This window comes from Anabrus simplex, chromosome 3, assembly GCF_040414725.1.
Source record: "Anabrus simplex isolate iqAnaSimp1 chromosome 3, ASM4041472v1, whole genome shotgun sequence".
NCBI classification, from domain to species: domain Eukaryota; kingdom Metazoa; phylum Arthropoda; class Insecta; order Orthoptera; family Tettigoniidae; genus Anabrus; species Anabrus simplex.
In genome coordinates this window covers 6,259,589-6,272,723 of record NC_090267.1, presented here as the reverse complement: position 1 = coordinate 6,272,723, position 13,135 = coordinate 6,259,589, and the positions used below count along the sequence as shown (strand labels likewise).

The 13,135-nt window shown below is 38.9% G+C and overlaps 1 protein-coding gene across 1 annotated transcript in view; it reads right to left on the bottom strand.

The window, feature by feature from the left end:
• Positions 1–574: 574 nt before the first annotated feature.
• LOC136865918 (uncharacterized) overlaps positions 575–13,135 on the bottom strand; it is a 180,802-nt gene continuing 168,241 nt past the window's right edge. The window contains exon 7 of the mRNA XM_068226543.1: positions 575–684. Within this exon, the coding sequence (XP_068082644.1) occupies positions 575–684 (110 nt within the window). The remainder of the gene's footprint in view (positions 685–13,135) is intronic.

The following is a 13,135-nucleotide window of genomic DNA, read 5'->3' as shown; positions in this document are numbered from 1 at the left end:
AGTGTAAAATACCGTCATACAACCGTGAAGAAAATCAATATAAATTCTAATACATAACTATTTCATCCCTTTGAAACTGCAAAATTCTAATCTACAGTATACATCATTTGCATGCAATGTTATATATTTACATTTTACTGGAAATTGCGACCCTCGGATAATTTTAATGGTAATTATCACATGTCTGGTTCACTCCAACAGCTTTACCCGGCGGGCATTACATGGGGTCCTTAGTTGGACATCACGGCAGTCAACAGGATAGAGCCGTAGTTCGATCGTAGATGGGCTGTTCCCATGGTGACTTGAACCACGTCCATGTTGAGAAGGTCTTGAAGTTCTGCACTGCGCCGAATATGTGCAGACCTCCTGCAAGTTGATTTTCTCAGAAGGATGATGACGTCACTGGTATGCAACATAAATGAGGGGGATTTAACATAGTAGAACTATGTTAATTTGTGACATGTTATGCGACCTTTCGATCAGAGGAAACTCATAGACTCGAGTTTCCTGACCGAATAATGGTACTGTTCATGTAGCCCAACACTTCCCCCTCATTCGTCTGTCGAATCCGCTATCAACTATTAGGCCCTGAATCACAGACGATCTGAATTTCACTTCCACTGGCTACTTGATAATGTAATGACCAGTATGCCATTTCAACTGGGCCTATTTTCAGACTAGTTTCTATGGGATAATAGAGTTAATTACTGTATTAATCTCATTTAGCTGATACCGCCCTTTGCGCTTGTTGGTCTCCCAATTTTATCATTTGCTATTACACACCTAACAAAGCTCCTCCACGATTTTGTTGACATTGCTAAATTCGTATATTGAATTCTACTGAGGCGTAGTCTACTAGCATTTAAGTCACACTTGAACCGCTCCCGTGTAGTTTACTCGATGGTTTCACACGTCACATGAATATTCATCGTCACAGCTTTATTTCGTCCTCACAGTGTACGAGCAATTCCACATATTTATGTACAATTATATCAATGTTAATATTATTATTATTATTATTATTATTATTATTATTATTATTATGAGATTCGTAGACACTAACGAATAGTTACTGAATTATCAATCACTTTTTATCAAAGACTTGTTGAAGAGTCACTCACAACGTACATAACATCACACTGCAACTGGAAATATCGAAGTACCTTGGCTTGCTCAGGCAAGGACATGTGCTAATAGTTGATGAAACTTGATGTCGGCGAATTTTGTAACAACAACCTGATATGATTGCTACGTGTACAATCTAAGGATAGGAAAGGGCTAGATTGGATTTATTTAGGACTGGAATTGTAGTGTTTTCAATTATTATTTTATTTTTATGGTAGTTAATTGTGATTACTATTTGTTCATTATTATTATGTTTTATTGTTAATTCTAGTACGTTTGTAGGATGGCTCTTAGTTGTATATATGTGGGCACGTGCTGTGTAAGGGAGAGCAAGACATACTTGTAAAACGATGGGGTAGGACGTGCCTAACCCTAAGAAGGATGGAGATATATATGGGATGAGGAGTGAGAGAGGCGGGGAACAGCCCCACGTGGCCGGCCGCAAATGGAATGGTAAAAAACTGCTCTGTCATCAGGTAGGAGTAGTTGGGGATGTACGTTTCATCCAGCTCAAAGCGGTCTACGTCACTGATTTTGGATTTGCCTTAAATTGCGATTTTCAATGAAAAATAAATCGGGATAAGTGGCAGATATTTTGGAAATATCGACATTGCAAGATTCGGATTTTGGATTCAGTACCCTCCGCACGCCTTTCCTTCGCTGATTGTAGAACTGAACCTGAATGAGCTGATAGTCCTATTTACGTTTTCTTCTTTGGCATTCTATCATGGTCGCACGCTGTGGATTCGAGGACTTGCTATGTGTTTTACCTTTGTTGTCCGAGACGTTGTTTTCTCCTGGCTTCGTAATATTTCGTAGCAGGGTGTTTTGGACCAGGTAAGGGATGGATAGAGTAACTCAGAAATTCCGACAACTCCCACACGAGTGAGTCGAACTCAGAATCGTTTTCACTAGAGAACTGAATGAATTTGTTCTTCCATTCCTTTAATTCTGACTGGAAAGTAGTCTCCTCTTGAACAGGATATTGATGCTCAATGGAAATAATATCATCTACTGATTGGGATACGCGTTGACTTAAGTTGGTTAACAAGGTAGTTCGATGTATTTGTGGATGAGAACGGCTAATGTGTATGTTTACAAATCATTCTCCTTGAAAATATCCACCGCAGTAAGGGCACTGGGTTCTTCGGGTATCGGAATTATCTTCCGGTCTGTTCACAGTCTCTTCGTTTTGTTTATCCTGTACATCCTCACTTTCAGTCTCAGAGTCCGAAAATTTATACTGTGGTCTAAAATTTCTTCCTAACGAAGACAATATTCCCGTAGAGCCCGTGAAAGTCGTTCCGTCGGGGCATACATTCTTTATGCTTCTTCATCATGTGGACAAGCAAGTCTTAATGAGAAATTTTTTTATCACTGTGAAGGCATTATTTCTTGTCTCTAAATCGGTCTCCATTCTGAATGGGGACGGTGGCTAAGTTTAATGGTACAACAAATCATGGCATGGACGTTATGAAGTCAATGGTGCTTGTATTGCACTCAATTCCTGAATTATCCTGAATGGTTTCTTATCGCTATCTGTAATGTTTTTTACTGAGATATGCTGAATTCCAGGAGGAATTCTCACAAGCTGAACAATGGAAAACCCTAGTTTGAGTATACATTTCATCATGCCGCCTTAGAAGAGATATTGTTCTGAAAGTTCGCTAGCAAATCGTACAACGCGATGGCCTGCTCTCAGGGTGCGTACTTGTATGACTTCGAGGACAACAGATTTAAAAGGTTAACTTTTTGTCTATATCGATCTTTTTATAAACATTATCATATATGGTTTTATTAATTTTGATATTCCTTTTGTTTATTTATCAACATTTTCTGTGGATGTTAAATTTTTTATTAAATATTTTTACAAACAATATCAACTATAGTTTTTTGTTAAATGGAGATATTTCCTTATTATCATCGTTAATTTTATTTCCCAATATATCCATTTATTATATCCAAAATTTCATAAACGTTATAATTTTCTGAAAACAGTTTTAAATCAAAAATACACAGATGACCACATGTAGAAATCTTTGTGTAATATGAAACAAAACCCAGACAATGAAAAAACTGTTCAAGTATATTACCTCCAAATACTTCAAAAACACACTTTTTATTATTTATTTTGAAATAACAAATCCAGTGGGCACCAACATGTTCAGAAGTATCTAAATTAACATTTCCTGATTCATTCTGATGAGGATTTTGAGGTACTTCAGCAATCATAAAAACATTTCTAAAATATTTCAAAAATGTTGTCACCATACCTGTATCGTGCGACGTAAAGCAATTTGTAAAAAATGGTAAAAATCCTCCTTCATGTTTAGATGTTTAGTTAATCCACAACCTCCTTTTTTCTTTTTAGATAATCATATAGTTGTTTCACAATTGGAATAGCTTATGTTAATAAGGAACATACATCTTTTTAATTTGTGTTGATATCTCATTATTTTGAGTACCAGTTAAATAGTTATCTAAATGTTATTGGTTTTCAAGTATTCACTAGATAATTTAATTTTTATTGTTTTATTAAAGGAGAAATATTGATATATATTATTAAAGACACTAACCATTTTCATCCGTTCCAATACACATTCCTAAATCTTCGCCTCCTCTGCGAACCATGTGACCTTGCCGCGGTGGGGAGGCTTGCGCGTCCCAATGATGCAGATAGCCGAGCCGCAGGTGCAACCATATCGGATGGGTATCTGTTGAGAGACCAGACTAACGAATGGTTCATCGAAAGGGGGGGGGGGGTAGCAGCCTTTCGGTAGTTGCAAGGGCGGCAGTCTAGATGATTGACTGATACGGTCTTGTAATAATACTCAACATGGCTTAGCTGTGTTGATACTGCTACACGGCTGAAAGCAACGGGAAACTACAGCCGTAACTACCTCCCGAGGACATGCAGCTCTCTCTGTATGAATGATGTACTGATGATGGCTTCCTTCCGGGTAAAATATTCCGGAGGTAAACTAGTCCCCCATTCGGATCTCCGGGTGGGGACTACACGAGAGGGGGCGATCATAAGGAAGATGGATACTGACATTCTGCGAGTCGGAGCGTGGAATGTTAGAAGTTTGAATCGTTGTGGTAAGTTAGAGAATGTGAAAAGGGAGATGGATAGGCTAAAATTAGATGTATTTGTTATAAGTGAAGTACGTTGGCAGGAAGAACAAGATTTTTAGTCAGGCGACTACCGAATTATCAGCACAAAATCAAACAGGGGAAATGCAGGAGTTGGTTTAATAATAAATAAATAAAATAGGGCAGCGAGTAAGCTACTACGACCAGCATAGTGAAAGAATTATTGTCGTCAAGATAGACGCCAAACCAATGCCCACCACAATAGTGCAGGTCTGTATGCCTACCAGTTCAGCGGATGATGAAGAAATCGAAAGAATATACGAGGAAATAGAAGATTTAATACAATATGTAAAAGGTGACGAGAATCAAATTGTGATGGGAGACTGGAATTCAGTGGTAGGCCAAGGAAGAGAAGGTAGCACAGTAGGAGAATTTGGATTGGGACAAAGGAACGAAAGAGGAAGTCGGCTGGTTGAATTCTGCTCTGAACATAATTTAGTCCTTGCCAATACTTGGTTCAAACACCACAAACGACGGCTGTATACTTGGATGAGACCTGGAGACACTGGAAGGTATCAAACAGACTTCATTATGATTAGGCAGAGATTCAGAAACCAGGTGTTGGATTGCAAAACTTTCCCAGGAGCAGACGTGGACTCTGACCACAATTTGTTGGTCATGAAATGCCATCTGAAGTTGAAGAAATTGAAGAAAGGAAAGAATGCAAAAAGATGGGATCTAGACAAGTTGAAAGAAAAGAGTGTGAGGGATTGTTTCAAGGAACATGTTGCACAAGGACTAAATGAAAAGGCTGAAGGAAACACTATAGAAGAAGAGTGGAGAGTCATGAAAAATGAAGTCAGTAAGGCTGCTGAAGAAATGTTAGGAAGGAAGAAAATATCAACTAAGAATTAGTGGATAACTCAGGAAATACTAGACCTGATTGAAGATCGACGAAAATACAAGAATGCTAGAAATGAAGAGGGCAGAAAAGAATACAGACGATTAAAGAATTATGTGGATAGAAAGTGCAAGATAGCTAAGGAAGAATGGCTGAAGGAGAAGTGCAAGGATATTGAAGGCTGTATGGTCCTAGGAAAGGTAGATGCTGCATACAGGAAAATCAAGGAAATCTTTGGAGAAAGGAAATCTAGGTGTATGAATATTAAGAGCTCAGATGGAAAGCCACCAAGCAGAAAGATGGCAGGAGCATATCGAACAGTTGTATCACGGCAAAGATGTAGATAATTTGGTTCTGGAACATGAAGAGGCTGTTGATGCTGATGAAATGGGAGACCCAATTTTGAGGTCAGAGTTTGACAGAGCTGTGAGTGACCTCAATAGGAACAAGGCACCTGGAATTGATGACATTCCCTCTGAATTACTGACTGCCTTAGGAGAAACCAGCATGGCAAGGTTATATCATTTAGTGTGCAAGATGTATGAGACAGGAGAAGTCCCATCAGATTTTCGGAAGAATGTTGTTATACCTATTCCCAAGAAAGCCGGTGCTGACAGGTGTGAAAACTATCGCACCATTAGTTTAGTATCTCATGCCTGCAAAATTTTAATACGTATTATTTACAGAAGAATGGAAAAACAAGTTGAAGCTGAGTTGGGAGATCACTTTGGCTTCAGAAGAAATATAGGAACACGTGAAGCAATCCTGACTTTACGTCTCATTTTAGAGGATCGAATCAAGAAGGACAAGCCCACGTACATGGCATTCGTAGATCTAGAAAAAGCATTCGATAATGTTGATTGGACCAAGCTATTTATGATTCTGAAGATGATAGGGATCAGATAGCGAAAACGAAGAATCGTCCACAATCTGTACAAAATCAGTCTGCAGTGATAAGAATCGAGGGCTTTGAAAAAGAAGCAGCAATCCAGAAAGGAGTGAGGCAAGGCTGCAGTTTGTCCCCTCTCCTTTTTAATGTTTACATAGAACAGGCAGTAAAGGAAATCAAAGAGAAATTTGGAAAGGGAATCACAGTCCAAGGAGAGGAAATCAAAACCTTGAGATTTGCCAATGATATTGTTATTTTATCTGAGACTGCAGAAGATCTAGAAAAGTTGCTCAATGGTATGGGTGAAGTCTTGGGTAAGGAGTACAAGATGAAAATAAATAAGTCCAAAACAAAAGTAATGGAGTGCAGTCGAACGAAAGAAGGCGATGTAGGAAATATTAGATTAGGAAATGAAATCTTAAAGGAAGTAGATGAATATTGTTACTTGGGTAAAAAAAATAACTAACGATGGCAGAAGTAAGGAGGACATAAAATGCAGACTAGCACAAGCAAGGAAGAGCTTTCTTAAGAAAAGAAATTTGCTCACTTCAAACATTGATATTGGAATTAGGAAGATTTGAAGACTTTCGTGTGGAGCGTGGCATTGTATGGAAGTGAAACATGGACGATAACTAGCTCAGAAAGAAAGAGAATAGAAGCTTTAAAAATGTGGTGTTACAGAAGAATGCTGAAGGTGAGATGAATAGATCGAATCACGAATGAAGAGATACTGAATCGAATAGGTGAGAGGAGATCGATTTGGCTAAATTTGACGAGAAGAAGAGATAGAATGATAGGACACATCTTGAGACACCCAGGACTTGTTCAGTTGGTTTTTGAAGGAAGTGTAGGTGGTAAGAACGGTAGGGGTAGACCAAGGTATGAATATGACAAGCAGATTAGAGCAGATGTAGGATGCAATAGTTACGTAGAAATGAAAAGGTTAGCACAGGATAGGGTGGCATGGAGGGCTGCATCAAATCAGTCTATGGACTGAGGACTCAAACAACACACAACTCTTCGGTTAGAACTGAAGGTTGGTGAACGGCAATAATATTATTCCATCCTGCGACGACAAGGAATGAAGGCTAGACAACGCCATAGGGTAACGTGCACAATTAGGAAGGAAAAACAAACAATAATACAACACAGAAATTCAGGTGAATATATTAACATGCATACGTGGAAGCCACCAATATCGCAGCAAGGCCCATCCCATAATTTAAAAAAAAGTCTGAGATCCCCAGGAAATGCTGAGACAAAACCAAGTTTTTAAAGAAAAACTATATAATAAGATTGAGTAAGTTTAAATAAATGAAATTTGAAAACTTTAAAATGTTTCCAAAATTTTAAATATAAGCAAACAGAACAGTAATTGAATCAATAAATTTCATAAATACAGGAATGAAATTTAAATCAATATATTGTTTTTAAATAATACTATTTCATCAACAAATAAAAATGGTGCATCAATACTTAGCTTTATCTTAACAAATTATTAAAATACATTAAGTTAAATAAAAAATAAAATATTATGAGGAACAAAACGTTGGCTGAATAACTTTGGAGTGGCTTCTGACAGACCCCAGTGAAGGATCGTTCACAAGCAATACCCACGTAAACATAGTTCCACAGCTCATGACTTACATACACTGTACATATCTTGACGAAAATATTTAACACAAGGCCCGCACAAAATCAAAAAATTTACACACAAATAATTTAAACTTAAATCACAAACACAATCCAACGGCAAAGAAAATCAACATGCTTAAAACCCATAGTCATTAAGTTAGAGAACGAGGCGTCAACACAACAGGACAGTCAAACACGATCAGACATCGAGAAAAAAACAATTCATTATCATATTAACGACGCCACGCAAGAACAAGAATAAGTGACCCAAGATAAGACAACAATGAGCCAGTTACGTAAATTGCAAGCCTGGGTAAAATAACGCAACAATGTAAAGAAAGGGTAAGAACAACGAACATTAGATACCTTTAGATACCTTACACTAAGGGCTGTCCAAAAAACCCCAATGAAGAACCATTGTTATAATAACTACCACTTTAGAATCTTATATATTTAAATATAACATAAGGATAAACCAACTTAACGTGGAATATAAATTAATTCATTAATAATACGTAGTGATCATCAAAACACATAAAACTAACACTTTATTATACACAATACCGAAAGTGATTTTATATTTATGAAAATGAATATACTGATGATAATAATAATATTTAAAAACTTGTGATAAATAGAGATTACGTAGCGCATAGGTCAATACACGGGCATAATGGAGTCGAAGCATACGTAATGATGTATCAATAAATCAGATCAGAATGACATAACGAAAATAAGCAACGCTAAGGGCAATAAAAACACAGCAACGACTTGCAATAAATTTTAAATACCCACAACACACGCATCAAGGAAATAATACCATGAGACACACGGCAAACAAGCAGGAAAATAAATATATCAGAGGTGAACATTAAATTGGAAAGGACAAAAACAAATTTAAAGTTACCAGTCAAATAATAGCATATCATTTACATGGCACCCTCTTGGAGCTTAAACGGCGTACCAAAGCGAACACCTAAACAGAAATCTCACCATCAGAAGCACACCAAAACAAATTAAACGACACATTAAGATAAAATTACATGGATAGAGATAATTGTATTAAATGAGTACTTACATCGTAGTGAGATATCCAAGGTAACTTACCGTTATTGACCTATGTACTAGTAACACTCACAGGCAAGAATTAAAACAAATTAAAATTTTACATCTGGGTTAACACATTAATATTACAAAGAAATATGAATAACCAATCCCCTGATGGGGTATACTACTTCATTTTAACCGATACCGTTCGGTTGTTCCATCATATTAGGGGATGGGAAGTCAGACATGGCTACAAGGCGTCCACTCTTGAGCAGTTCAAACAGCAGACAGCCACTTTACGTAGTAGGCCGCGCGAAGCGGCATAGTCTAGCGAGCGTACTGCTCACTGGAGATAAAAGTTCGTACACAATACTAGTTCCACCGTTCGCGGACAGTTGGCGTCAGACTACGCTTTACAGTCCGATACACAGAAATGCCAAGCGCCTCACGCACTTATCATACAAGGTGAAGCGTGCCATACAGACACGTGATAAAATTATGTGCCTCGTATAATCAGATCCCAAATGAAAAATACTGCTACAGTCATATCGTCACAATCCAAATACAAGGAAGAAGAGGTCTACTTCGTATGGTGTATTCACACAATTATACATCTAGAGATGTTTCCACAAATCAAGCATCTTAACAGCCTTACTCCACAGTAAAAAGATAGAAGGGTATTAAAATGAGCTTGTTCGGCAAACATACTTTTGGACACAGGAACACTCTACTACACCCCTCCAGAGAGATGAAAATCGTCGTTTAAGGAAAGGCCACTTAGAAAATACGGCTCTGCACAGATGAGTAATGTGCAGCCTTTCACATGAGTTAGTGGAAAGGTAGCATGGGTGATTGTACCTCTGAGAAAATGTATTTATGCATATATCACCATGGGCTGTACATAAAGGGTACATATCCATGCACATTGTTATGAGGGTATTTAGGGGTTGTAGTCAGGATTCAAAGGAGAGGGCACATAAGTCTCTGGTAAAACCACAACCCTCACCAGGATTACTTGACTAAAGAACTGGAAAAAACTAACGAAAGCAGCTAAATTTGTTCTGGGTGATTTCCGAAAAAAGAGTAGCTTTGCAAATATGTTACAGAGTTTGTGGTGGGAAGACTTGGGAGAAAGGAGAATAGCTGCTCGACTAAGTGATATGTTTCAAGCTGTCAGTGGAGAGATGGCGTGGAATGACTTTAGTATACGAATACACTAGAGTGGTGTCTTCAAAAGTAGGGAACATCACGATATGAAGATAAAGTTGGAATTCCAGGTTACAGATTGCGGCAACTACTCGTTTATACAGAGGAGGGTAAGGGATTGGAATAACTTGCCAACAGAGATGTTGAATAAATTTCCAGTTTTCTTTCAAATCATTTATGAAAAGGCTAGGAAAAGAACAAATAGGGAAACTGCCACCTGGGCGACTGCCCTGAATGCAGATCAGTAGTGACTGTTTGATTCAATTATGTATTGATTGACTGTTACCACAGAGCAGGGTACGGTCGTCAAACAAGATTAGGATTCGAAATAATATTTTCATATTGGATACAACCCTTGTAGCCGATCTATAAAATCCTCCGTAACATTAGGATTTCGTAAAATACCATTGAAACATAGCATACAACAGCATGGGCGATTTCGATAATGTCTAATAGTGTGTTCTTTTGTAAGTAAACTTCCAGGAAAAAGTTAGGGAAAATTACATCAGAGTAGCAGTTCACTAGAATGAGATCCGAAGACTGTCTGAAGAAGAGACATTTGAGAGAACGTTTTAACCCATTTTTAACATGCTGCGGTCCTCCTGCAGTGTTAGAGAGTATGATGTTCTTATGATAAGACATCTAAGAAAACCTACTACCCCACTTATTACACAGTACCACCTATTCTAGAGGGAGAATGGGCAGGTGATTAGCAAAAATTGCCTTTACAATAAACTTACTATATATAGGTGACACCAGTGGGGGAGGATACGTGTATGAAACCTTTAAACAGAATACATTACAACAGGCTGAGAAAAGACGTCTGTAAGAATAATTTACAAAAGTCGTTAGGAAAAAGTCAGAGTGCACCTCCGTAGCATAAAGTGTTATTAGCTGCCGTCCTCGGGGGCCCGGGTTCGACTTCCGGTAATGCCAGGAATTTAAAAATTGCAGAAGACCTGGTATGTGGTTTAAATTGTACGTGCAGCTCACTTCCATTGATGATGTGTCTACAATTAGCTCCACCACCTCGGGATGTGGACATGAGTTTTTAACAATGTGAGAGGATATGTGTAGAAACTTTTTGCAAAATTCGTAAGAACAATGTAAGAGAGGGGGTGAGTGAGAATAATGAACAAACTACAGTATAATACAAAATGTGAGAGAGGACGCGTATGTGATCTTTTTACAACAGTTTCCGCGTTCCACAGTACGAATCAACATATACACACTTGAGAAAATATATTATCATATTGATATCCACAGTGGGGCCGTTGCGTGGAATGACTAAAGAGATGTTTTCCATGACTAGCCTGATCACTAAATCTTTTACCTCATTCGTAACAAAATGAACGTTATCAGGTATAAATTAACACGTGTGTTCGAGGAATAGATAAATTTCTAGCACAGTCGTTACAACGAACGCCCGCATCAGTGAGGCAGGTGTGTTTAATGTGGACACCCTCCAGTGAAGTGTCCCCACAGCGAAAGACATTCATTAAACAGTGTCGGCTCTACAGACAATAAGTGAGCAGGTGTACTCGAGTCTTACCACAGTTTGGTCTCTGGTCATGGAAGCATGCGAGTAAATCGGCTCTCCGTTGAAGCGAATTTTGAAGGTGAACGGAAGCAGTGTGTCGTGTGGAACTTTTGCCAGGGTTCGAGTTAAGACCAGTTTTTAATCGATATCGTTGTGTATATCAGAATTATAACAAAAACGTGTCGTCATCCTAATAAGGCTAGCAGCGGTAGTGCCAGCAGTGGTGCCAACGAAATCGAACAAGCGGTGAGAAAGGCACTGGACGAGGCCGTGCTCTCCGAGCGCTTCGTGGACAGTATGATAAGTGCTCTTTCGGGACAGGTGACGGAAATTGTGGAGAAAAAACTTGAGCGTAGTCTCCAGTTCAATGCCGAATTGGTGAATGAACTAAACAAAAAAAACTCGGGTGCCGCGAAAAAGAAATAAAACATCTCAAAGAAGAAGTTGAGGCGAAGTGCATCTGCTTGGAACAGTACCAAAGGAGGTCAAGTTTACGTCTGTTTGGTATTGGTGAAAGTGAGGGTGAAACACAGACGACATTGTTGTGAGCCTCTGCAATAAGCTGGAGGCCAAGGTAACCAAAACTGACATTGATAGGAACCACAGAGTAGGACCGAAGGTCCCTGGAAAACCTCTGCCCATCATTGTGAAGTTTACGTCCTTCCGCCCCAGGCAAGAGGTTTTCACATGGAAGCGCCAACTGAAAGGAACACCTACCACGATACGGGAAGACTTTACTGCAACTCGTCTAGCAATTCTGAAGGCAGCCACCTCTGTTCATGGGCTGAGGAACACTTGGACTGATCACGGGGATGTCATAATTAAGTTGGAAGATGGTGAGATATTCCTAAATTGTAATTTGCAGACATCACTACATCAATACAGAACTACATTAACTTTTAATGTGAGTACCGAAATATTGCCTTCCCTTGCTTTCATAGTAGGAATTCACTACAGTTAACTTTCACCTTTTCCTTCTCTCTATCACTCGCTCTCTCTATCCCCGCTCTCTCTCTCTCCTTCTCTCCTATTCACTCTATCTTCCATAACACATTTCCTATCATCTTTTACTATAGCAGGTATCTGTTTTCCAAGTATAACATCGCTAGTTAGAACCCTCTAATTTAAAATTAGTCTCATTTGTGTGATCTACCTTGTATAATTTATCTGTTCTGTGTTCTGTCATTATTAGCTTTACATTGTCTTTTATTTCTACAGTATTCAGTATTGCTTGAACTGTATTTAAACGTAGTCCTCTCGTTAGTTGTTTTAGTTTTAATTTTCTCTTCCGAAGGATATGCTTCTGACGACAGCAGGCGCAATTCCATCCCCTTGTCCCCCTGTTCCGTTAACCGCTCCCTTCACACACATAGCTGCTAGAACAAACTCACGTCCTCTTTCAGCCGCTACTATTTTGAAGGGAACCGTGAAACGCTTTCTAAGAGCTCTTAATGTTTGTCACTGTAATGCGCAGTCTTTGCTCTCCCAAAAGCGCATGGATGGAATACATGACCTGTTTTCTTCGCGCCAGTTCCATGCTATTCTTATGTCGGAAACGTGGCCGAGCAGCAAATACCCCAGCTCAGCTGTAGACTTAGACGGGTACGTCCTTCTACGAAATGACAGCGAGGGTAAAGGCGGTGGGGGGGGGGTGCTTATGTTGCCAGAGACCTCAACCCTCAAGTAATTAACCATTCAC